The sequence below is a fragment of the Schistocerca piceifrons genome, chromosome 1 (genome assembly GCF_021461385.2).
Source record: "Schistocerca piceifrons isolate TAMUIC-IGC-003096 chromosome 1, iqSchPice1.1, whole genome shotgun sequence".
NCBI lineage: Eukaryota > Metazoa > Arthropoda > Insecta > Orthoptera > Acrididae > Schistocerca > Schistocerca piceifrons.
In genome coordinates, this window is record NC_060138.1 from 1,240,000,527 (window position 1) to 1,240,023,722 (window position 23,196).

Sequence of the window (23,196 nt, forward strand, 5' to 3'; positions counted from 1 at the left end):
TTCATCTGTGTAATAATACATTTTTTGCAGAGATACATCTACACTGGAAACTATGTACAATACTGAAGTTAAACATGACTTCACTGTGCATATGGCACAGCGTACAAAGGAAGACCTACCTACAACTAGCTGGCGTTGTTTCGAGCCGCTAAACGGCAGTACAGTGAAATGCTACACCTATACTCTCAAGCCCAAAGCTGGCAACAACACAACTGCTTGGTCCAAATACAATTCTTCATGTGAAGCAGTTAAAAAATATGAGTTCCACAGGTGCAAGAGATTGAGTGCAGGAGTGAGAAAAAACTATTCTGGAGGGGAATTTTTTATGTACCACGTGCTGGGAAAAAGTTTCTGTTCTTTACTTTCTTTTACCAAAATTTCAAGTATCTTTCTCACGATACACATTTTAAAGTATTTGAGAAACAAGAATATTTCATATGTTTTTAATTTTGCCAAATTCTAGTGGTCCATCTGAAATTCAACATTTGATATGTGCATTAATTAATACAAGTAATAAATAAAAATGTTGCTTTGGAAAGAAGAAAATCTGAACAGGAAAAAAATTTTTCATTTGTGAATACCTATCCCCATTATTGATTGTTTTAACAATGTTTTAAAAAAGCTGTGCGCTACTTAGGGGAATTCTATCTTCTAAGGACTTGATTTTTGCAAATGTGACAGCCAGACTCAGACAATCTGGTTTATGAATGATCTGACTTTTGCATTCCCATGAAAGTCAGAGATGAGTCTGCCTCAACATGAATGCAAATAATTTTGTGAAAAGAAGAAAGGAAGAAGGAAACAATGGTGTGGCACTTAAATAGTGAACTTAAAAATTTTAAGGAGACTATCAGAGGTCAGTATCTTAGTAGTTTGTTATTAAACATAAGCCTTCATTCCTCTGATATTTTATAACTGTCACAATTTTTCTAAAAAGATTACCAATTTATTGCCATCGTCAGTTATGAAGTACATAAAATGACAGCTTCAAAGGAACATATATGCTTGTTGGTATTTGTATACTTTTCTTCTTAGATACTTCTCAGCTTAAAATGAAGACAAAAAGAAAAAATGGGAGGGGAAAATCGATAATTGTGTTTCATCATCCTTATAAACGATCATCTAATCCCTACAAAGCAAGTTTTTTGAATTGCATGAGAAATTTATATATTGGCAGTATGGTCTTCTAGCAGGTTTCTTATTTAACTCCTTTTAGTTTATTCAAAAATGTTAAGGTCCTTAGATGACAGAAAACATTTTTTCCATAGCAACATACTTTCCTTTGGCCACTCTTGCTTATATTTTCTCTTTACACAAGTTTCAGAAGAAAGCTTTAATCATATTACATTCACATTTTAAGTACAAAATAATTTGGCATTCTCAATAACAACATTTTAAAAAGAAGACAGGAAAAGCAAGAATTCTCTCAGTCCACAAACTGGAGCTGCTCAAATAGGAACTGCTTCTGAAACTTGTGCATCACACAGCAGCACATCATTTCCCACACAATTACACAAAATAGTTCCTAAAACAATCTTCATTACATAGTGTCAACTCACATCAGCTTGTTTTTATTTTGCTGCCACAACTGCTTTGTCAAAAAGTTTCCATTTTAACCATAGCTATTAAATATTTACTTTGACATTGTCTTTAATATCTTGTTTTAAAAGTTTTCTGTACTTGTTATACTGCTCATCTACAATTACAATTTTTGTGCTTCTCACAATTAATACTTTAAGGGAAGCTGTACACTAAGAATGCAATATGCAGTCATTCGAGATTTGTCACAGGATACATTTACACACGAAAATGTTTCACGTACACATCCTCACACACTTGGTTCTTGTTTTGGGTAAAATATTTCACTCTCTCCTTGTGTGTTCATATTTTAAAACCATCACACACAAATAATTAACTCACAAATTAAAGGGGCATTACGAGTCACCTGCCACAGCATGGCCACAATGGTCCATGGCTGCCTGAACTAAACTGCTGTAGCAAAATACAGTAAACGAGGAAACACAGTAATTGAAAATCATATTTACGTATGAACAATCAGAACAATTAAAAGGTCATATTATGCAGAAATATGTTTGTAACATCCCTGCACATAACCAGGGGATGTCAGGAAAGCATAAAACTAATGCAACCACTAAACACAAATAATCTTATTTCCAAAAGAGCTGAAACTAAATTTTAAAAAAGGAAAAGACAGAGATAGAGAGAGACATATTACATCATTTCTTACAAAATTTCTCTTATTTACAGTAAACCCACAATTTTTCTCGGGTTTAAGAGTTCTTGTTAGAATATTATTTGCTTTCTTGAAGTATTTTAATACACTTCCATCACTATTTTAGGTCCAGTGCTGTGGCAGGCCAGCCCAGAAATTTTAATTATCAAGGTTCACTGAACTGTTACAGAAACACTATCTGCTAGACTGGCCAACATTCAATCTACTTCAAATTCACCTTCAGTACATTCGATTATGTACAATAAATTACACAATATCACACATTTGCACACGTACAGCAAACACAGCACACTTTGTTGCATGTTCATTCAAACAAAGCAAGAATATCGTCACTTGTGGTGGCACCACCAGGAGTTCCACCGCCAGCTCCACCATTGCTGCTCGCACCACTCGATGGCGGAGTTGCCAGGTCCGGTGGTTCCAGGTACGACAACAGCTCTATAGGATCCACACCGTTGTCAGGAAGCAACTGAGGGAAGAACAACCAAAATACTGAAATATATTTATAAACCAACATAGATACATATATCAATATGGTGGAAAGGAAAGTTGGTACTCACCGTATAGTGGAGATGCTGAGTCGCAGATAGGCACAACAAAAAGACTGTTACAAATATAGCTTTCAGCCAGTAAGGCCTTCATCAAAATTAGATGACAAACACACATGTCCACACTCACGCAAACACAACCCACACACACATATGACTGCAGTCTTAGGCAACTGAGGCCTCAGTTGCCTAAGACTGCAGTCGTGTGTGTGAGTTGCTTTTGCATGAGTACGTATGTGTGTGTTTGTCATCTAATTTTGACGAAGACCTTACTGGCTGAAAGCTATATTTGTGACAGTCTTTTTGTTGTGCCTATCTGCTACTCAGCGTCTCCGCTATGCGATGAGTAGCAACTTTCCTTTTCACACCACTGTTACATTCCATCGTGGATTTTCCATTGTTTGGTAGATACATATATTTCATACATGAAAAAATATAATACTCCAATATTTACAATATTATGAAAAGGATAGATTGCTACTTACCATAAAGATGACACACTGAGTTGCAGACAGGCACAAAGAAAAGGCTATTACCTATTGAGCTTTCGTCCAATGACTTCTTCAGAAAAGAAAAAAAACACACACATTCATACAAGTAAGCATACCTCACACACACATGAAAGCTATCTTTGGCTGCTGGCAGCCAGAGATAGTGATTATGTGTGCATGAAGTGTGCTTGCTTGGTGAATGTGTGTGAACTTTCTTTTCTGAAGAAGGCTTTGGCCAAAAGATAAGTGTGTAAAAGCCTTTTCATTATGTGTGCCTGCAACTCAATGTGTCATCTTTAAAGTGAATAGCATTCTATCTTTGTATGTCCAACTTGAAATTTCCATTGTTCATTAATCCAATAATTTAGACCTTCTGCTTTTTTCTAATAACAATTACAGAAAAATACTGTTCATGAAAATTTTGTGTCTAGAATACAAACACTGATGAGCCAAAAATTATTCTAGTCTCAATACAGGGCACAAATGGGGAAATCCACTGACATAAGCAGTTTGACAAAGGGCAGATTGTTGCTGCCCAGCACCTGAAAATGGTCGACGGTGAAACCATGAGTAGGTGACAAGGTATCGGACATCCACACCTCATCACAGAATGAGGTGGTTCGAGGCTTTCCCACTCTGTAAAGCAGCATAGGGTGCAATCTGTAGCAGATATGATGACAGGGTGCAGTGCTGGTGCAGGAACAAGGATTCAGAGCATGCTGTTCAGCACACATTGTTGAACATGGGGCAAACAATCTCTATGTTTCTATGCTGACCCAAGGACATCTTCAGTTACAATAGCAATGAGCACAGGATCATCAAGATTCGACTGTGAACCATTGGAAACAGGTCACCTGGTTGGATGAAGGTCACCTGGTTGGATGAATCATGTTTGTTATTACACTAGGTCAATGGTTATGTCTGGATACACAGTCATTCAGGCAACGGATGCTCAAAATATACACTACATCAAAGATACAGGACAGTGGAGACAATATTGTGCTATGGGGGCATTCACCTGGGCTTTTTTGCAATCTATAGTAGTAATCTAGGCACCATGATGGCTGTCAACTGCATAAACATTACTGCAGACACCTACACCCCTTCATGAACAACATCTTCCCTTACGTCAATGGCTTCTTCCAGCATCATAACTGTCAGTTTCACAGGGACAGAACCGTCTTACAATGGTTTGAAGAGTGAACTCACATTGCTGTCTTGGCTTGCCTGACCCGAACCTGACAGAACACATCTAGGACACCATTAGACATCAGCTCCACACTCATAAATCACCAACCTGAAACTTATGGGAAATTTGTGCATGTGCCACATGCTTCTGGAAATCTAACCAAGGTCTTGTCAAATCCAAGCCATACACAATAATTATTGTATTGCATTCCAAAGTAGACCAAGACGCTATTAAGATGTTGAGTGCTGTGTGGCCACCACTGGCCACAGTAGTCGTACGCGTGACGCCATGTGCCTGGCCTGGCAGTGAAGCATCATTACACTTGAGGCAGTCAACACATGTTAACCAGATGGTCATAATTTCCTGCCTCATTAATGTATAATTAGAGGTACATATGGAAAAGAGAAATGCTGTCCACATCTATAAGTTTTCTATAGCATGGGCAGGTACTGAAATTTTGGAAATCACTTTTATGCATCTGGCACACTGTAGCTCTGTCAGTAGGCTTGCCCATGGCCTGAATTTGCGTGTGCTGAAATGGAACCCCATAAGTTACATTCCGTTGACTAAAGATGTAGAGTCTGATCATAGCCACATTTTAATTCAACACAGCCTGTCACATTCTTGATATGTTCCATAAGCTACGATTTCCTGACAAAATTACTCCAACCAATTATCAACAAAAAATTATGGACTTTCTGAGGTGTTATATTTTGCATTTAAGAAATGAAAATTCTGAACTGCAGAAATTGCAACATTTTCCAAATGATAAAACAAGAAAGTCGCAAAATGGGAAGCTAGAGAGTTATGAGAAGTGAAAGGAAATGCCAAACAAGTGTCAACCTTAGAAAATGAAATTAAATATAAAAAAACAGGTACAGCATCCTGTCGACAAGTAGTGATGATTGTGGTGACTGTGGGAAGGATAACGAACTTTGTGACGGGCATTTGAATAGAAAAACAGAATGGTCCATGAAATAAGAATACAACAGAAACTGATCTCCAGTGACTAAAAGTAGTGGACAGAGAAAGGAAAGAGGAGGAAATGAGAAGAGAAAGGGGGCAGCAGCAGATGGACAGAGAGAGGGGCAGGAGGAGATGACCTCAAAGTGGGAGGTGGAAGCGGTGGACAGAGAGAAGGGGTGCAAAGAAGTGGACAGATAGGGGGGAGTTGGGGGGAAGGAGGAGATGGACTAATAGAATTGAAATAAGTACAGATCAATGCAATGCCAGGTACTCGGCAAGTTAAGAATAAATACCTCACTGTATATGCACTACTACCCAAGAAGTACAACTATTACAGACAAAGAACCAAATTAAAGGTAAAAGATAACAGTTCATATATCAGTGGCTCAGTGTGGTACAACAAATTGCCAGAATCCATAGCAGCACATACTGAGGATCCATTTGTACTCATTGAAATACTTCTAAGTTTTATATATTATATATGAAACACTGTAGATAAATATTTTCCTTCTGTGCATATTTTTATGTATTTCATATTATTTTGGCCAGAGTGGTTGGAGACAGTGGCCACATATGTGTGCGGTGTGGTGTCTTTTGCGAATGTGCGTGGAAATATGTATATATGTGTGTGTGTGTGTGTGTGTGTGTGTGTGTGTGTGTGTGTGTGTGTGTGTGTGATTTCTTTTCTGAAGAAGGCTCTGGCCAAAAGCTATATGTCTAACCATCTTTTGGTTATGCCTGTCTGCAACTCAACATGTCGTCTTTACAGTATGTAGCAATCTATCCTTTTTATAATATTGTTGAAAAACCTATCTGGACTTTGTTACGTATTAAACGTTTGTACACAAATATGATATGTACTACAATTTTGTAAACAATATGATTTTTACCAAAGTCATCATGTGATGACTACAAGCATAAAGAAAAGTAAATAAATGTTAATTTTTCTGTGGAACATTTCTGCAACACTGAGAAGTCAAATTAAGACATCAGTTGTCACCACATATTGTATGCTGTTTGTGATGTAATTCATTTATCAAATTACATTAATTCCCCATAATATTAAATCATGTTTTGCTACATTTCTCAATTTACTATGTGCTGCACTGTGTAACTGTACATGAATTTAATTCAAAAGTTGAGAGGTTCACTAATTTTATAGCAAATATTAGTTCTGCTGTATATGTAACATACATTCCCATAACCCTCCTGGCCTCAACCTTCATTAGTCACTGTCCTCACCCATCCAGCCCCCTCCCTGTTCCCATTCCAGCACTACATAGCCGTTATTTCACCGCCACACCCAGACTTTTAATTTCTTCTTATTTCTCTATGCTTTGTCTAAGGTATTTCTCAGAAGTCCTTTTTCTCAAATGAATATCCAACTTATTTTACCTCAACACAATATGCCACATTTCACCTCAACTAAAGATGATTCAAGAACACTTAGTTTCACTTACATTCAAAGCCTCTTGGCCTTGTCCTTCACCATCTATGACAGCAGCTGGATCAAAGTTGAGGTCAGATGGTATGTCTGCTGCAGACGGTGCAGCCGAAGACGCCGATGTCGTGTCAGCTGTTCCCGGTACAGCACCCGCACTCGCACTCACAGTTGCCGACGTCACTGATGTCGCAGTTCCCGCCCCTGAGGTTGCTCCCGAAGTGTCAGCTGGTGGTACACTGGGTGGTCCCGAGTTTCCACCACCTGCACCTCCTGGGGTATGTGGCGTGTGAGGAGTATGTGGAGTATGCGGCATCTGTAACGGGATTACTTAATAATGCTTAATGGCTCTCACTTTAGTAATATTAAATATCCTTGAAGAAAATGATACACTACTATTTCACTTTCATTTTGTTTGTTTTTTAATACTCTTGTCTGTTCTGTTTATAAAAAGGTCATTTAGATGATTTTGTCTTCCTGCCCGGTCCTATTGTTCTGTTGTTCTAGTTCTGTCTCTATTATTGCCATAAGCTAAGAAGAGAAACAATTAGGACATCTCTCCATTTATTAGTCTTCTAAAAGTGTGACTGGTATCTCACTGGGTATGAGTTCCAGAGTGTGACTAATAATTTAACTGGGTACGAGGTTCAGAGAGTGACATACTTTCTAAACGCGGAAATGTATTATCTACCACTGGTGGGGAAGCAATGAAACCAGTGGAAGTTTGTGGTGCTTTCAAACGACCATTTTTTTTTACTTCTTTTAACAAAAATTTCTTAACTTTATGGATATGAAACACAATTTACCCACATGTGTAAAACCAGAGCTGCGAGTGGTACTTTGTTCGATATACTGAATTATGATCTGTTATGCCTCTATAATGTCAAATACATTAATTAGCTGTAACAGTTCTGATCACATTACTGCTATACATTTAACTTGTAGTAGCCACACTAACATTATCATCTCTTCAGTAACAATTTACCTTATTTATCAGGACACTCATACAAACTGTACGTAATTTTTACCACTTGAAACTGTCCCTAGAGCTAAGAAAATTAGATTTAAACGATGTCTCAAAAGGATTTCCATTGTCACGTAGAAAGTAGTTGCCTATCAACATACCTGTTCACTTAACGTCTTCTCCACAGAGTTAAGTGGGTCTAAGGAGTTGACAGAATCACTGAGGTGAGTCAGAGGTCCTGTCCCGGCAGCATAATCACCCGTTGCCCCCACTCCTGCTCCTGGCACTTGCGTGCCAACAGGCCCATTGCTTCCAAAGTCAAACGGGCTAGGCCGCGCTCCTCCTGTTCCTGGTGTTGTGCCTCCGTACGGAGGAGGACCACCACCCATCATCGAGCCACTTGCAATACCTAAAGGAAGTCCAAACATCTTAAAGTCTCCTTAACACCACAAAAACTTAGTAATTTTACTCTAGAAACTGCGCTCTCTTAATTTATTGCTATCAGTTTTTGTTTCTGTGGTCAACACATTTTCACAATCATTGTCTATGTGTATCTTAACACAACGGAAAAAAGTAAACTTAACATTCAACGTACACAGACAAAATTATGAGAACAAAGCTGAGACACAAAAGGGAATAATACATACAACCCCCCCCCCCCCCCCCCCCCGAATTCATAAACTGTACACACGTATGTAATTCACTGCATCTCCACAGAATAAAAATAAACATTTCAAAATTTTTTACCTCTTACTCTGTATCCCCATTCTCTCTCATTCTTCACATTCAGAGTACTGAAAGAACTGATTATGCAGTGCAGAACAGCACAATCAAAACAAAACTGTTTTTCCAAATCTACTCAATACTTAAAACTATGTTGTCAATTGCAATTAAAGTACAATCTTTTCTTGCAGAATGCAAGCTGAAGTGTCAGAATAGCTCTTCAACTCTCATTTTTAGTATGAATATAATGTACTAAGCTCACGTTAAGTACAAGTTTTGACTTACTGTTCATATCTGGAGGAATGTAAGGAGACATCGCATGGTTGACATCCCAACTATTCATAGTTGGTAGTGTCATGCTACCTGGAGACATTGCTTTCCCAAGGCGTTTAGCACCACATGTTTCATTCTCCTCCTCCGTCTGAAAGAAAAGGAAAAATAAAAATTTCTCGAACGTAAATTTCTAATCAAACAGGTATCTTACATAAATTGCGGATGGAGAGGGGAGACAGGAAAGGGAAGGGATGGAACTGATGATATCAGCTGCATTAAGACTATGCAGAATCAGCAGCGACAAGTGAAAATGTGGGCCAGACTTGGACTCAAACCCGAGATTGCCTGCTTATCACCAGGACACAGTGTTTATCGCAAATGCACGGACTCTTGGCAAACTCCCACGCCAACCTAGTGCCACCTATTCACAGTCCCCAACCATGTCCACTAATCTTAGATTACCGCCAGAGTCTAAACAAAATTGTGTATCTTTTAACAGTTTCTCATTATTCATTTAAAAACAGTACAATTTCTTTTCAACATTACTTACTTCATTTACAATTCTGTCACATAAAAATATAAATGCACATGAGACACACATTTTCATTCCAAGTGTGACTGGTTCAACAACATTCATATACATATGTTTCTTTTCTTTACCTGCCAAAGAAGCCTCAAAATTTGAAAAGGAAACTGAATACAAATCTTTTTTTCAATCCCACAACAGCTACTCAGCTTTAATACGAAGTGCTGGATGGCATAAGGTTAATTCTGATCTGTCCACTCAACTACTACTTACATTCCAGTTTTGGTTTCGGTTATGCTAAAATCACATTTTTTGAACAATCCAACCTGTTTAATTTCAGCAGTTTACATTTGTCACTGCTGTCCTTTTAAACACAATGTGTAAGACCTGCTAGTTCATTTATGCCTGGTTTTTAATTAACTTGTACCCCACTGACCTTTATTCCTGGTACACTTTTGGCTGGTTTCCAGTTAGCAGCAGAATCAATGGTGACTTCCTCCATGTCACTATTACTGATTGTGTTCAGAATTCCCCACATGTACTGATCCACCTCAAGTCCTTCAAGCTGTGCAGGTTTGCTGTAACACAATACATGACTCTTTTAGTGTGGCACAATAAAATGTTCCTGCCTCTCTACATCTCATTACATTATACATACCACAAATTAATTAATCATTACTATTTATATAATGCAGACTTTTGGCTTCTTGAAGAATTATTAGATACAAACATTTAAATAGCAGCTGGATCAGATGAGAGTGTTAGGAAGGAAAAGGTTCTTGCTAGTGTCTGTAAAGCTCTACAAGGAATTTGTAGCTGAATTATTTCTCTTATTGATGATTATTTACTGGAAGCAGATGTTTGTGCTGAGTTACAAAAAGAACTCAAGTTTGTAACTATCTGTCAGACGTCCAACAAAATGTAATGCAAAACTGCCACCCTATACTGCAAGAGCTTCCTGTTGCAGAATTTATACAAACTTAGATACAATTTGCTTTCTTCAGTATAACTGTACTCTCATGGCAATCAGCATGGATCCATAAAAATTGATCATGTTAAACTAATGCTTACTCTACTGACACATAATGCCTTAAAAGCTATGAATTAACTGTGTTTTTTGTTTTAGGTAACACTGCTAACGCATTAACACCCAACTATAAATCAAGGCAATCCTGGAAGTTTTGCAGATCTTGAATTTCCAAAGTTCTTTTAATTGGTACTACTGTCTGATAAATAAAATGCATTCAGACAGAATTAGTGACTGGGTTGACAATGCAGTATATATTATCCCAGACAGAGTTTCACAGACAGATGTATATATAACTTCAGATATCAAACACCAGATGGACTAACAACAATATGAAAAGGATAAATTGTAACTCATCACATAGAGGAGATGTCAAGTCACAGACTGGCACGATTGTGTCTGTATGTAACTCAACACCTGTTCTATATCGGGCATCCTTGTAATATATTTGTAACTGAAGGTATGCATCAGGTAACTGCAGTAATGGAGTTGGTCGCACAAGAGATAACAAGCTTCAACAAAGAAGAAAACCATTGATGGTCTTAAGTATTGCTTGATTCACACAAGATTGTTATAAACTATTGAAAACTCTGAATAGTAAAACTTCGCATGTGTTTCCTTTTCTTGCTCTCCATAGAATCAGCCACATACACTCTATTTTATTTGCTTCCATGTGTCATTTTACCAATCATGGCCACAATTTATTTTTAAAAATAGACACCGGTATTTCAGTACAATTTTTACTATTGTATTTAACATTCTGTGAATTTAAAAAATAAAATTCCTGCTTAATATACTATAATTTAGAAGATGGAGAAATTATTATGACAGTTTACTACAGTGTACTGTATTGTAATATATCACATTACAATTTTTACACTGATCAATTAAAAAATAATAAAATCACCAAGAAGCTAACACGTATTACAAATTAAGATGCTTTGCATTTACACACCAAAAGACGAAATGGATCCTTTCGTAGTAAATAATTACTCACTTGCAGACAGGGCATCGCCAAGAACCCCGCTCACAGTTCAACTGTAGGTAAGATTCCAGATCAAAGCACTGGATATGCTTGCAGTCGTGACCGCGGGCGGGTAAGGTGATACGTTTAAAGGTTATAGGGCATTTCAAGGAGACCTGAAATAAAAGTGAACTGTATTAGAACTGAAATGATATACAGTCTTATTCACTCTGTTATTAGTATAGATATGGAGTTCCACAATAGCTCTACAGGCAAAAGAGCTATCTAAAGAAACTGTTAAATATATATTTTACATTATTTCATACAATACACATTTGAGATGACATCCTCCCACTAGATGTATTCAGTAGTAAATTTAAAATGCATGAATGTAGACTTTACATCTCATTAAAAGCATGAGGGCACTTTGAATTTTTCTTGGGAGTAGGATTGGCTAAATTATTATTTTTATGGATTGTGTGCATAGTACAACAAGTCATTAGATAGCAAAAAATATCTCAGCAAAAGTGACAAGTGAAGCTACACATACTTAGTACATTACATCTGAAAACCAATGTTATATGCCTTTCTTATTTATTTCAATTTTTTTCCTCCTATTTTAATTCTCACAAGCTATTACTTCATTCTCTGTTACTGTGACAGCTTGTCCTATGATGTCCATATTTTTCAGTTCATTCAGTTCTGTTGAGGTCTTGTGCTCTCCACCAGTTTGACTCCAAAATTAAATCACTTGAAGAGTGCGCACAAAATAACTTGGCCCAAAGTGGCAGAGACAGTGTTGTGTGTGTGTGTGTGGGGGGGGGGGGGGGGGGGCAATGATTTGTTGGGGGTTTCATTGTGAAAGAGCACTGTAGGCTGGTGCAGTTCGGCAGCTGCAGCCTGCACACAAATTTATGCAAGATATAACTTGTAAACTAATCTAGTGAGTCTATAAATCACTAGATTTCAAGGTTATGTCAGTACAATAAAAAATTCGACAAATATAGACATTTGAAGTCAATACCTACTACTACAGTCCTGAAGAAAACTGGACAAACAAATAATCAATCAAAGCAAAACAAGACCAAAGTGTACTTCTAGAAGGAAATTCCATAAAACAAAAATGGTTAACATATAAAGCCTAAAAGACAGTGTTGCTTACTACAATACTGACAAATCCTCCCACCTTTATTCTGTTTATTCAGTGACTGGAATAACTATCTATTCCTGTAACTTTCTGAAATATAGTTCTGAATGAGATTTTTGCTTCCTCATTTGCCCCACCTGATAATAATTTAATGGCATTGTAGGACCCAAATAGGGAATAACTTTCCCTGCACCTGCACCTATGATGCACGAAGACTGTGGTATCAGACTATCTAGTAAAGAGATAGTGACAAGAAAGCTTGAATATCGACAGGCTACAGTTGACTGAAGTGGAACGACAGGATGGAATCCCCCAGCACTCAAGACGCTATTGTGTTTCTATGCCATTCCCACATGATTTTAGAAAGATTTACATGATACAGATGTTTTAAATCAATGTATTCAACTTGGCAATACTCAGCAACAACAGAGAAGAAGTGCAAGAAGCCCTGGAATATTTACATGAAGTCTCTGCTAAAAGGGGTTACAGATAGCATACAAGAAAACACAATATATAGAAAGAAAGAACAACAATACACAATTCATGAACACAAAATATGGATTGGTCAACAGAGTGGAAAAATTCAAGTATCTTGGAGGATACATACAAATGGGAGGATCAAACAAGGCATCCAATACAGAACGAACAGAAAAACTTCAGAAAGCGTACAAACTTACATGGATTCACTACAATAAAAGAAGCATCTCAAGACAAGCGAAACTCAGGCACTACAATACAGTTGTACTACCAGAAGCCCTCTATGCATCAGAAACAACCACATCAGAAATCACAAAGACAGAAAAGATAGAACATAAATCCTTCAAAAAAAATTTGGAGAGACGGTGTATGGATGAAGAGGCCAACCAAAGAACTGTGTGAACACACAGACAGACTCACAGACATAATGAGAAAACATTGGTTAACATTCTTTGGGCACATACACAGAATGAACAACACCAGACTCAGAAAGAGAAAAAAAAAACAAGACAAGACAAATTCAGAAATAAAATTATGAACATGAAATTTGAAGTAAAAGAAAAAAAGAGACCAGGAAAAATATAAACAGAACAAAGGAAATATGAACACAGTCAAAGAAAGAAGAGATTTTGGGAAGAGAAAAAGAAGAAAACATAAAAAGGAGAAAATTGAATAATCATGTAATATGCAAGTTCAGTCACTGTCTTAAGGGCAAAAATGTATAATAATAATAATAATAATAATAATAATAATAATAATAATGTATTCTCAGAGATACAGTTTTATATGCTCACATTCTAAAAGCAGCTTTATGAACTGTAAATACCTTCAGTGCTGTCTGCTCAACACCATCACGATCACGGTCTCCTCCTAAACCTCCACCTGCTGAAGCAGTACTGCTGAAATTGCGCTTAATTTTGGATATGCAATGTTCAGCAGTCAGCAATCGTTTTCTCAAGAGACCCTGGAGCACACTGCGCACACTGGGACGATGCACCAATTGCAACACAAACAAGTGAGACTGGAATAAAGAAACATACAAGAAATGTAACTCATGCATGGAGCCATGATACTGTAGGAAACTTAGTTCACATCAATACTTTGCTGAAATTATAAAATTGCACAGTTATTTTAGAAATTATAAAAATGTAGAGCTATTTCTCAAATGATAAAATTACACTTTGCAGTAACAGTTGTTCCAATTTCAGGCCACCACTCTAGCATTTAATTAGATTTAATGAAGAAACTAATTTTAAAGAGTTCTGGACAATTTCCTAAAATGGAACAATAATAATTAACATACTGAGAGGGTAAAGCCTTTGGTAAGAATGGTCCAGCAATGTCTTCTCAACAAAAAAGCTGAACCAGCTCTTGTGACTTGGGTTTGTGTGGGTTTCCATTTTTAATCACATAACATAAATCCCCATAGTTATAGACTACTGACAACAGCTGTAGTGTAGTGATCACGGTTTCCACCTGCCTCATCTCTGTTGTGGCAACCTTCTTGGATGGCAAAATAGTACACAGTAACACATTATTCTTATAAAGTGACGAGTTCTGCCCACATGAAAAACTTCTCTGAAATTGCTTTTCCTAACAAGATATTTTCCTTCTGTGTTGTGTTATATGTAGATATTTTTCCACAGCATGAGAGGATTGTATTTCATGCACCAGACTGGCTGAATATTGCAACATGCGAAATTAAGTAATTCGGGCAGACTATACCTACCCTTTCCAGAAATAGGTTTATAAAATTAATATTTCAACAATATATCATAAGTTATTATTCATTTCATAGGGGACTGTACGTATGTTAACAACTAGCAGTACTTTATGCCTAAGACGATGCTTAATTATTCAGTAACGGAGTGAGAAACTCAAATGTAATGAAACTATATGGTTTGACAGAGCTTATCAAGTGTCAAACATTTATGGTGTATATATGCAGTCTGAAGTGATGAATGAAAATTTGTGCGAAGGCCAGGATTCAAACCTAGGTCTTCTACTAGCAGGCAGATGCACTAACCATTATACCACCCTGGTACATTGGCTTTGTACAACTGTAGAGACTACCCTAACACACTTCCCTCCCTACCTGGTCTATACAGTCATTCCTCACTGTAGTTGCCAAACATCAACTGCATTGCAGAATGGCACCATCCCTAGGAGGGAGGTATTAAATCGCATTTAATCGTTGTCATAAATATTTGATATTTTAATGCTTTTTGACACGTACACAAAGGAGTTTTCTGGAAGCACATTAATTGCAGTAAGCCTTGTTATTCCCCAAGTAACCATTCTCGAAAACGCATTTAAAAAATCTATTCTATGCATAGCGGACCGAAAGTCCTACCTCAAATGCTTCTAAGCAGCCTTAAAGACAGAAATGCAAAAGCATTACAGACACTTTGCTGTGCAGTTCTACACTCTCTGATCCACAGCTTAAAAAAATGTACACGAACACGTTCAAATCCAGCAAAGCCATCAGCTATTTGACCCAAGAGGTAAATAAGTACTTGGACAAAATCAGTAAACATTCGCCTTGAGAGAAGGTCAGAACAACTGCAAACCCTCTTTGGCCATCACATGACCAGGAAGTAGCCAAAAGTGGACTAGTGGAGCCTGAAAGTTTGTTTCCTAGTGAAATACAGCTTTACTTTCAGTGCTCTTTACACCCCAGAAGCAGTGTTACTCTCATTTTTTGGGAGCCGAGTAGAAGGCTTATCATTTGTAGCCTAAAAAATATTTATCTTTGGTATGAAGTCCTGTGGCTTACAAAAGCTTAATATCACCCTTGATATTGTTTTTGACAAAAGGACTCACCGATTAACTAATACATTGAGTATTTATGAATAAATATTGGCCAATAAATTAATCCAGTATTGAAATTTTAGCTATTGTCTCATAATTGTTCCTTGTAAATGTTATATTCTGCCAAGTTTCTAAATTGTTACTTAGAATTTTTTGAAAGCATATTTTTATTTTCGTCAGCAAAAGACTTCCATAGGCCTATTCAAATTCCTGTTCAAAAGTAAATAAATATGACCACAAAACAGGTTTAGTAATAATAAAAGAATAAGCAAGGCTACAAATTTTACATGAAAGCTTATCGTTTCTCTATCTTTTCTACAATATGATTAAAGAGAAAGGAAATTATGGCAACAGTAATAAATAAAAATTTAACAATTCATTCACAGTTAATAATAAAAATTGGAAGTAGTTGATCTACTGTCTGCATCCACATAATGTTCCTTTATATGCTTGTAGCCCTCAAAAATGGACAACATAACATGAAAGATAGAGCCCCCAACCACAATTTTCACTCTTTACCACTGAATAATTGCAAAGCCCAAATAGTTATATGATCCTCAATTACAGCACGAATTTTGAGCAGAGTTTCAAAAAATTAGACCCAGTAGGAGAATACTGGCAATTTTTTGCTGTCTTCATCCCCTCATTATTTTTCCCGAAAAGCAGCGATCAGACTAAGTTTTCTTTAGTCTAACTGTTTTGCTTGAAATTTTGATTCTACATGTCTTGAAATGTATAGTGTAAAAGTCCATGGGAGTCTTAGAATTTTTCAGTGTTTGATTGACATCCTTGTTTATCATTGGAAAAACCAGCAACACAAAACTGAAAATGAGTTATTTTCATAAGTTTTTACAATCAGGTTAAATTGACGATGAAAAAAAAGAATGGTAAACAGAAAACCAGTTTGTCCCTACTTAGAAATGTTCTTCAGTTCATCCTTTAACTAACTTAAAAATTACATTAACACTGCTCCATTCCAAATAAACATGGTAATTAACTTTTGATCCAGAAAAATACTTACACAGCAACAGGCAGAGACAGTGATTTGTATTGTGTTCCTTCCTGGCTGGCAAACTTCTTTTAGGTAAAGTGGCTTGTGCGAGGTTTTATTTTCCCCACGGTCGATGCTTAGTGGGGTTGCATTCACTGAAACCTGCACACTTGCAGGCCAATTGGTATTCATTTGTCTATCTTCATGGTGGAAGCACTTGAGCTGCAACTCCAAATCTGACCTGTACAATAAAAAAATGAATGTAAGAACACTGTAAACTGATTTTAGCTTGCTGTAAATATTATGCAGAAATTTAGCCACTGAGTCAGAATTTTGAATGAATAAATTTGGTAAGAAATGGTATCATCTCTTGCAATGGTACCATAATATTACCAGCAAACTTGAATGTACAAAACATTTTATAAAACCTGCAAATATTTTCCATGTCCTTGCTTTTTGTATGTTAGAGAGTGAGGCTAAAATTTCTTTGCCTGGCAGTGAAAAACTGTTTTACAGAACAAAAACAGTCTTGGTTGCAAGATTATTTAGTGTCACCCTTTTGGGACATCATCAGATTGTGTAGAAGTAGAAGGATACATGGCCCATCAGTCAAGAAACTACAAATAACGTAAAATAGACACCAAGGTAACTGGATATATAATCCATCCACCATGAAACATCTAAACCCTGCAGTGGACCTTGAGCACACCAGCCGGTTCCACTACGACAGAACAAGACAAGGCCACGCTTACAAAACCATGGTACAATTCGCACATGGTACAATGTCTGTATTGGTGTGCACACAAACATTACTGAGACTGCTCTTGTTCTGAAACACTTTTAAACCGGTTGCTATAACAGCCTGCCACCGTGGAATGGTAAAATTTTTAAAATTGTTTTAGTTCAAAGACCTACTTTTTTGGTGTAGTCCTGTGGACAGGTTATGTACCACAAACGTGATTCTGGATGGTCTGAAAAATGCCCATCTATGGTTACCAAAACATCTTCACTGGTCTCTAAACACTTTCCAATGCAAATTTCTGTAAGTATGGGAATAGGTGGAAGCTGCATGGAGACTACTCCAGTTAAAAGTTGGGTGTTCCAACTCCTCAGACTTCTAACCGCTCAAGTGCAGTACCCTGAAGAATTTTTTCCCCTCTAATAGTCAGGCCTTATCTCAAGATTATTTCACCAGGAATACTTTCACAGAATTTGCATGCTATTTTTTTATCCTTTTAAACATAATTAAGAAGAATAATAATAATCATTTCTGCATGCCTGAAAATACTGGCCAAAGCAATTTGTAGATCATAACAAAATATATTAACTTCAAAACTGCACATACACCAATTTAACAAGCAATTGGACACTTCTCTTCTGTCTTAGTATAAGAATTGCTTTTTACTTCTATTTTTAATTTTAAAAAATATTGTTGTGTTGACAATTTCACATTGTTTTATTCCAGGTACAACCAAAAGCAAATAGAAAAAAACTTTACTTATCAAACAGCAATGGAGACAAGCACAAGAATAAAACAATAAACATGCTGGATTTGAGAGTTGGAAAGCCCTTTGTCTGATAAAGAAAAAGAGTGTTGCAGACTTAGCATGACCTATACAGTTTGTTTATTCACCTCTCATAGTAGCCCACTGTCTCTCTCAGACATGCGTTACTTTATGTCTTTCTTAATTAATCTTGGTTCTTCCAACCTTTTTTTCTGCTTTCAAAAGCTACCAGCTTTGCGACTTCCTGCTCAAGGCTGTCTCCGTTGTAGCTTAGTAAGTAAAATTTTTTCAACCTGTGCCATTTTGTAGCAATTCTCATTGCAGATTATTAAACTAAACATAATGTTTCTATTTCTTACCGCCACATGAGTGTCTGATGGACAGTTGGTTTGAGTTGGAAGACATGGTTGCTGACAGCCAGGTTGTGCTCAAGCCGGAATGGAGGCAAGATGATGCCATCTCTAACAGGAAATGTCAGCCTTAATTCATCATCCTCTGCAAAGAACAAAAATTAAAACTACATAAGATTTTTGTTTATTAGCATAAACATTTGAAAGCAGTGAAACAGTCTCACTCAAAAGCTCATTGCACAACTTGTGCTTTCTTTTGGCATTGATTTTAGACGCAAAAGAAGAGAAGTTGGTCCATTTCATGCAAAATTAACATTTTCTTTAAGCCATTAGCCTAATTACATCCAAATGACTCATTTCAATTCAAATTATTTCATTTATATAGTAGCACAAATAAAATGAGCTGTTGGAAATGCTTGGAAATTTGACTTTGTACATGACAGGTTCCCCTTCCAGTTTCTTTCATCAGAAAACAGGCAGACATTTTGTAAAAGAAAGCAATGATAAAAGCACAAACCCTCCAGCACTTCTGTAGATTATTTTGGGTTATTTAAAACAAAGAGTTGGAATGCAAAACATATAGCTTCAGGCAGAAATGAAAACTAACACCAAATTGAAATATCTATACTCAACTTTTTTTGTCATGTGAAGAACATATTATCATGGTTGTTATTTATTGAAATATGCTTACTGATAATAATGTTCCTCTATTTCTGCTTTACAGAATACATTTCATGAAAACTACAGTCTGTTAAAAGCTTTTTTCTTTACTTCCTCAGTATTTTATCTACTTTTTTCAGATGCTTACACAGTGTTTTTCAGCATTACAAATCCACTGCACATAGACAGACAGAATTTCAGCACAAGAAGAAATGACTTATTAATCCCAAAAGAAACAGGTAAAATTTTGAAGAAAACAAATGTAATCCTAAATTTGTGTGTGTCTTTTATCAGCTATCAGTTTGAGCAACATGAACCAAGAAGTTATGCCAAAAAATAGTATTTTAAGGTCATGAATCAGACATTAAAACTGCTTTCAGAAGAAGAAAAAATGGAGATACAAAACTTATGTCTTTTTGCCTCCAGGACAAAATACTATCTTCACTTTAACCTTCATTTCTGCTGTGTTCTGTAATTAATTTTTTGGAATTTAAGATTTATTCATTGAATCTTTGTTCTTTTTCCTTTCTATTTATTTTCACTAATTTGATGGTGGAGATTTGAATCTGTCCTGACAACTGAGTACAACATTTAGAATTGCACATGCAGTGTACAGACCACAAATACACACAGAAGCTGTTGTACACACCATACTTAAAAAGTGAACGCAGATACAAAACGTGTCACAATTAAAATGTGTCACTTACGCAAAAATTTGGACACCTTGTCACATGAGTGATGAAACACTGGTTGCTCACACCAGCACGGCTGGTTTGTCATGTAGGCAGCTGAAAGGGACATTAAAAAGAAAACATAACCTTTACTAACACAAAAATTAACCGATTTCTTCAAATTACAAAAAAATCATAAAATGAAACAATGTTCCTGTTATGCAGGCAGCACACACTGTATTTATTTATTTTTGCCAAGAAACAGTTGCTGCCAAAATTGTCTTTGTTATTTTCAGTACGTACTATGGCCTGAGAAAATAATTATTTTGATTAGCCGTGCTTATGGGTATTTCTCATTTCCATGAATGACTGAGCAGTGTTGAACAGTATACACATGTAAGTGTGTATTTCAGTTTGAGCAACCAAGCAGCTTCTTTCACATATGTATGAAATGAGATAAAAACTGCAACTGGATCTTTAAAGATGTAAAAAAGTAGGTAGTAAATTCTGCAAGTCTGCTTTCAAATCTACTTCTTAAGAGATTCAAAATGAAAGTCTTACGTCATCATTCTCAATTTTACAGCATACTTCCCTGGACAGTTGGTGTAATAAGCTGCAGATCATTTTATAGATAATTCTGGGCTGGGTGCTACATCTTTCAATATGAGATACTATACTTTTTTATAAAAATATAGACAAAGCATATTTTGGTCCATATTGTTTTATACCAAATGAAAAGAATAACTAGTTGAACAATAATAAAATATAGATCCCTCACTCTTTAACCTGACTGTTCACAAATAAAATATCACTCTGTGATTCAGATATACCATAGCAACAACTAAGTTTCAATACCAACTGAATACTATTACTGAAACAGAAAATAGGCTGAATACTACAACTGAAACAGAAAATAGTAGACAGAAGAGAAGATTTTGTTTAGAAAAGCACCATAAACTAACAGTAAAATATTTGACTTTATAGTAAAGAATAATGCAAAATAAAGCTCATTATGTAAAGAGAATAATTTGTCTACGTAAAATAAAACTATAATATGTATTGCTTTTCTGTTGAGCACTATGTGAATTAGTTCAAATATTTTAATTAATTAATTTAACCAGTCAAGAAACATTAGTAATGGCAAACCAAATTTCAACCCACACGAGCCAACAAAATGAATCTCTACAATATAACTTATCATGACACCTGACCCCTCAACTTTTGTCACTAAAAAAAATACTCATCAACTGAAGACATTTCACATATTCACTATCAATGTTATGACAAAACTATATAGTTCAGATAAAAACCATTAAATATTTATACACAGTGGCCATTCACTGGTTTCTTGTGTTTATTACATCAAGTATTAATGGATCACACACTATTCAATTCAGTTCCATTTTACATGAAGTTACCTATTGGTACTGAATTTCTTAAATATACTTACACCACCTATTACTACAGAATACAATTATGGTAATGAAAAGTAGAAAGGTTAAGTCTGTCAGAAGTGCAGCATCAGTGTTCTTCCAAACTGCAGACATAAAAAAACTTATTCTTTTCTGTCTTTAAACACCACGTGCTCCTAAAATAGTCTGCTATACTACTCCTTCCCAGTCATTCCTGAAAATTTCTCAAATGAAGGCCAACAAGGTTTCAAAGTTTATGTTTTATAGTGAATATGAACTCTGTTATACAAATATAGCCATCAAGTGCCACATCTGCAATGAGACTTTTGGGATATCACTCATGCTGCACCACTGACAGCCAGCCACTGTGTTACTTCACTCACTCTGCATCGGCATCGGCGGTCTGACGTCTGGGAAGCTGGGCTTCACGTCAGCTCCGGAACCAGGCGAAGCATAAGGTGGAGCACTGGCTGCTGGTGTGAGAGGTGGTGTGGGGTTGCCAGGTACAGGGCTGTGCTGGTAAGCACCTGTACCAGCCCCGTAACTCGGCGAGAAGGGTGCGCCAACTCCACAGAAGAATGGCCCGCCTCCCGGACCGGCAGCCCCTCCGGCCCCAGGCATCGGAGAGGCATACGGCGGAGTGGGCTGGCGTGCGGCACCCCGCACGGTACCGAATTGGCTGGCTCCGACACCGACTTGTTGCTGTTGCTGCTGCTGGTGTTGGTGCTGCTGCTGTTGTTGTTGCTGTTGCTGCTGCTGCTGTTGTTGGTGCTGCTGTTGCTGCTGCTGCTGGGTTTGTGGGGGGCCATACTGCTGGAATCCTGGCATGGGGCCAGGACCGGGGCCGGGTCCAGCCCGACCTCCGTAAGCTCCGCCACTCCCGTACTGCATGGAACAGATTATGGCGTCACTTACGTATTCACCATACAATGTGCTTGAATGGGAGCATGTTTGTGAGCTTCCCCAACTGTGAACTCATCCTTTATAAAATAAAATGATATCTATTCAAAATGAAAATAAAGAATGAACAGTATTTACAGCCAGCATCCACTTAGAACACACTGAAACAGGAACAACTGAATTTTGACTGACAGGTGTTCAATTTTAAAAATAGAATTTTGCAAATCAATTTATAAAAACTAACAAAAATGAAAGGATACGTGTAGAGATTCTGAAATGAAAGATAGGTGACTGAAAATCTTTGATCACAAAAATTTGATGAACAGATCACAAAACACAAGTACTATGGAAAATATGGAGCCTTGAATCTTAGTCCAATGTGATCTATTCATTTCTATGCACTGTCTCTTCCCTCTCCAGGATTTTGAGTGACTGTCTCTTCCCTCTCCAGGATTTTGAGTGACTGTCTCTCCCCTCTCCAGGATTTTGAGTGACTGTTCTTCCAGCTGGCATCTGTCTATATATACATGCATTTCTTTTTTTGCAATCCTGATGAAACTTAGCACAGTGTGCAATGATTATTAAATACTATTATTTAAAACAAACATGAAAGTTACTCAGAACTGCAGGGTAAGAGGAACATTCCAGTACAATGGGAAAGAAAATGTAATCAGTTCTAAAAAGAAATTGAGTGTGGCCATTGTTTCTATCAATTTGGAATGTTACACACACACACACACATTTCAGGCAGCACCTGTAACACAATTTGTTTCCTTCATTGCATCTTTAAATGAATGGCATTGGATTTGGTTCTGCTACTGATACACTTCAAATTTTTTTCCTAGGATGTAATTTTCTTGATGTTTCGTTAATTAAAAAATATTGAATATAACTAAAACATAACAA

The 23,196-nt window shown here is 36.8% G+C and overlaps 1 protein-coding gene across 5 annotated transcripts in view; it reads right to left on the reverse strand.

Annotated features, from left to right (window-relative positions):
- The window catches only part of LOC124782103 (zinc finger MIZ domain-containing protein 1), a 149,929-nt gene continuing 126,733 nt past the window's right edge, over nucleotides 1-23,196 (reverse strand). For 4 of the 5 annotated variants that reach the window (XM_047253915.1, XM_047253917.1, XM_047253914.1 and 1 more), the window contains 11 exons: nucleotides 21,774-22,275; nucleotides 20,015-20,095; nucleotides 18,657-18,792; nucleotides 16,823-17,033; nucleotides 13,817-14,011; nucleotides 11,400-11,542; nucleotides 9,812-9,953; nucleotides 8,862-8,997; nucleotides 8,015-8,262; nucleotides 6,909-7,205; nucleotides 1-2,723 (listed from right to left, as the gene is read on the reverse strand). In XM_047253915.1, the coding sequence (XP_047109871.1) occupies nucleotides 2,559-2,723; nucleotides 6,909-7,205; nucleotides 8,015-8,262; nucleotides 8,862-8,997; nucleotides 9,812-9,953; nucleotides 11,400-11,542; nucleotides 13,817-14,011; nucleotides 16,823-17,033; nucleotides 18,657-18,792; nucleotides 20,015-20,095; nucleotides 21,774-22,275 (2,256 nt within the window). In that variant the 3' untranslated portion in view covers nucleotides 1-2,558. The remainder of the gene's footprint in view (nucleotides 2,724-6,908; nucleotides 7,206-8,014; nucleotides 8,263-8,861; nucleotides 8,998-9,811; nucleotides 9,954-11,399; nucleotides 11,543-13,816; nucleotides 14,012-16,822; nucleotides 17,034-18,656; nucleotides 18,793-20,014; nucleotides 20,096-21,773; nucleotides 22,276-23,196) is intronic. The other variant, XM_047253918.1, reaches the window with a different exon arrangement.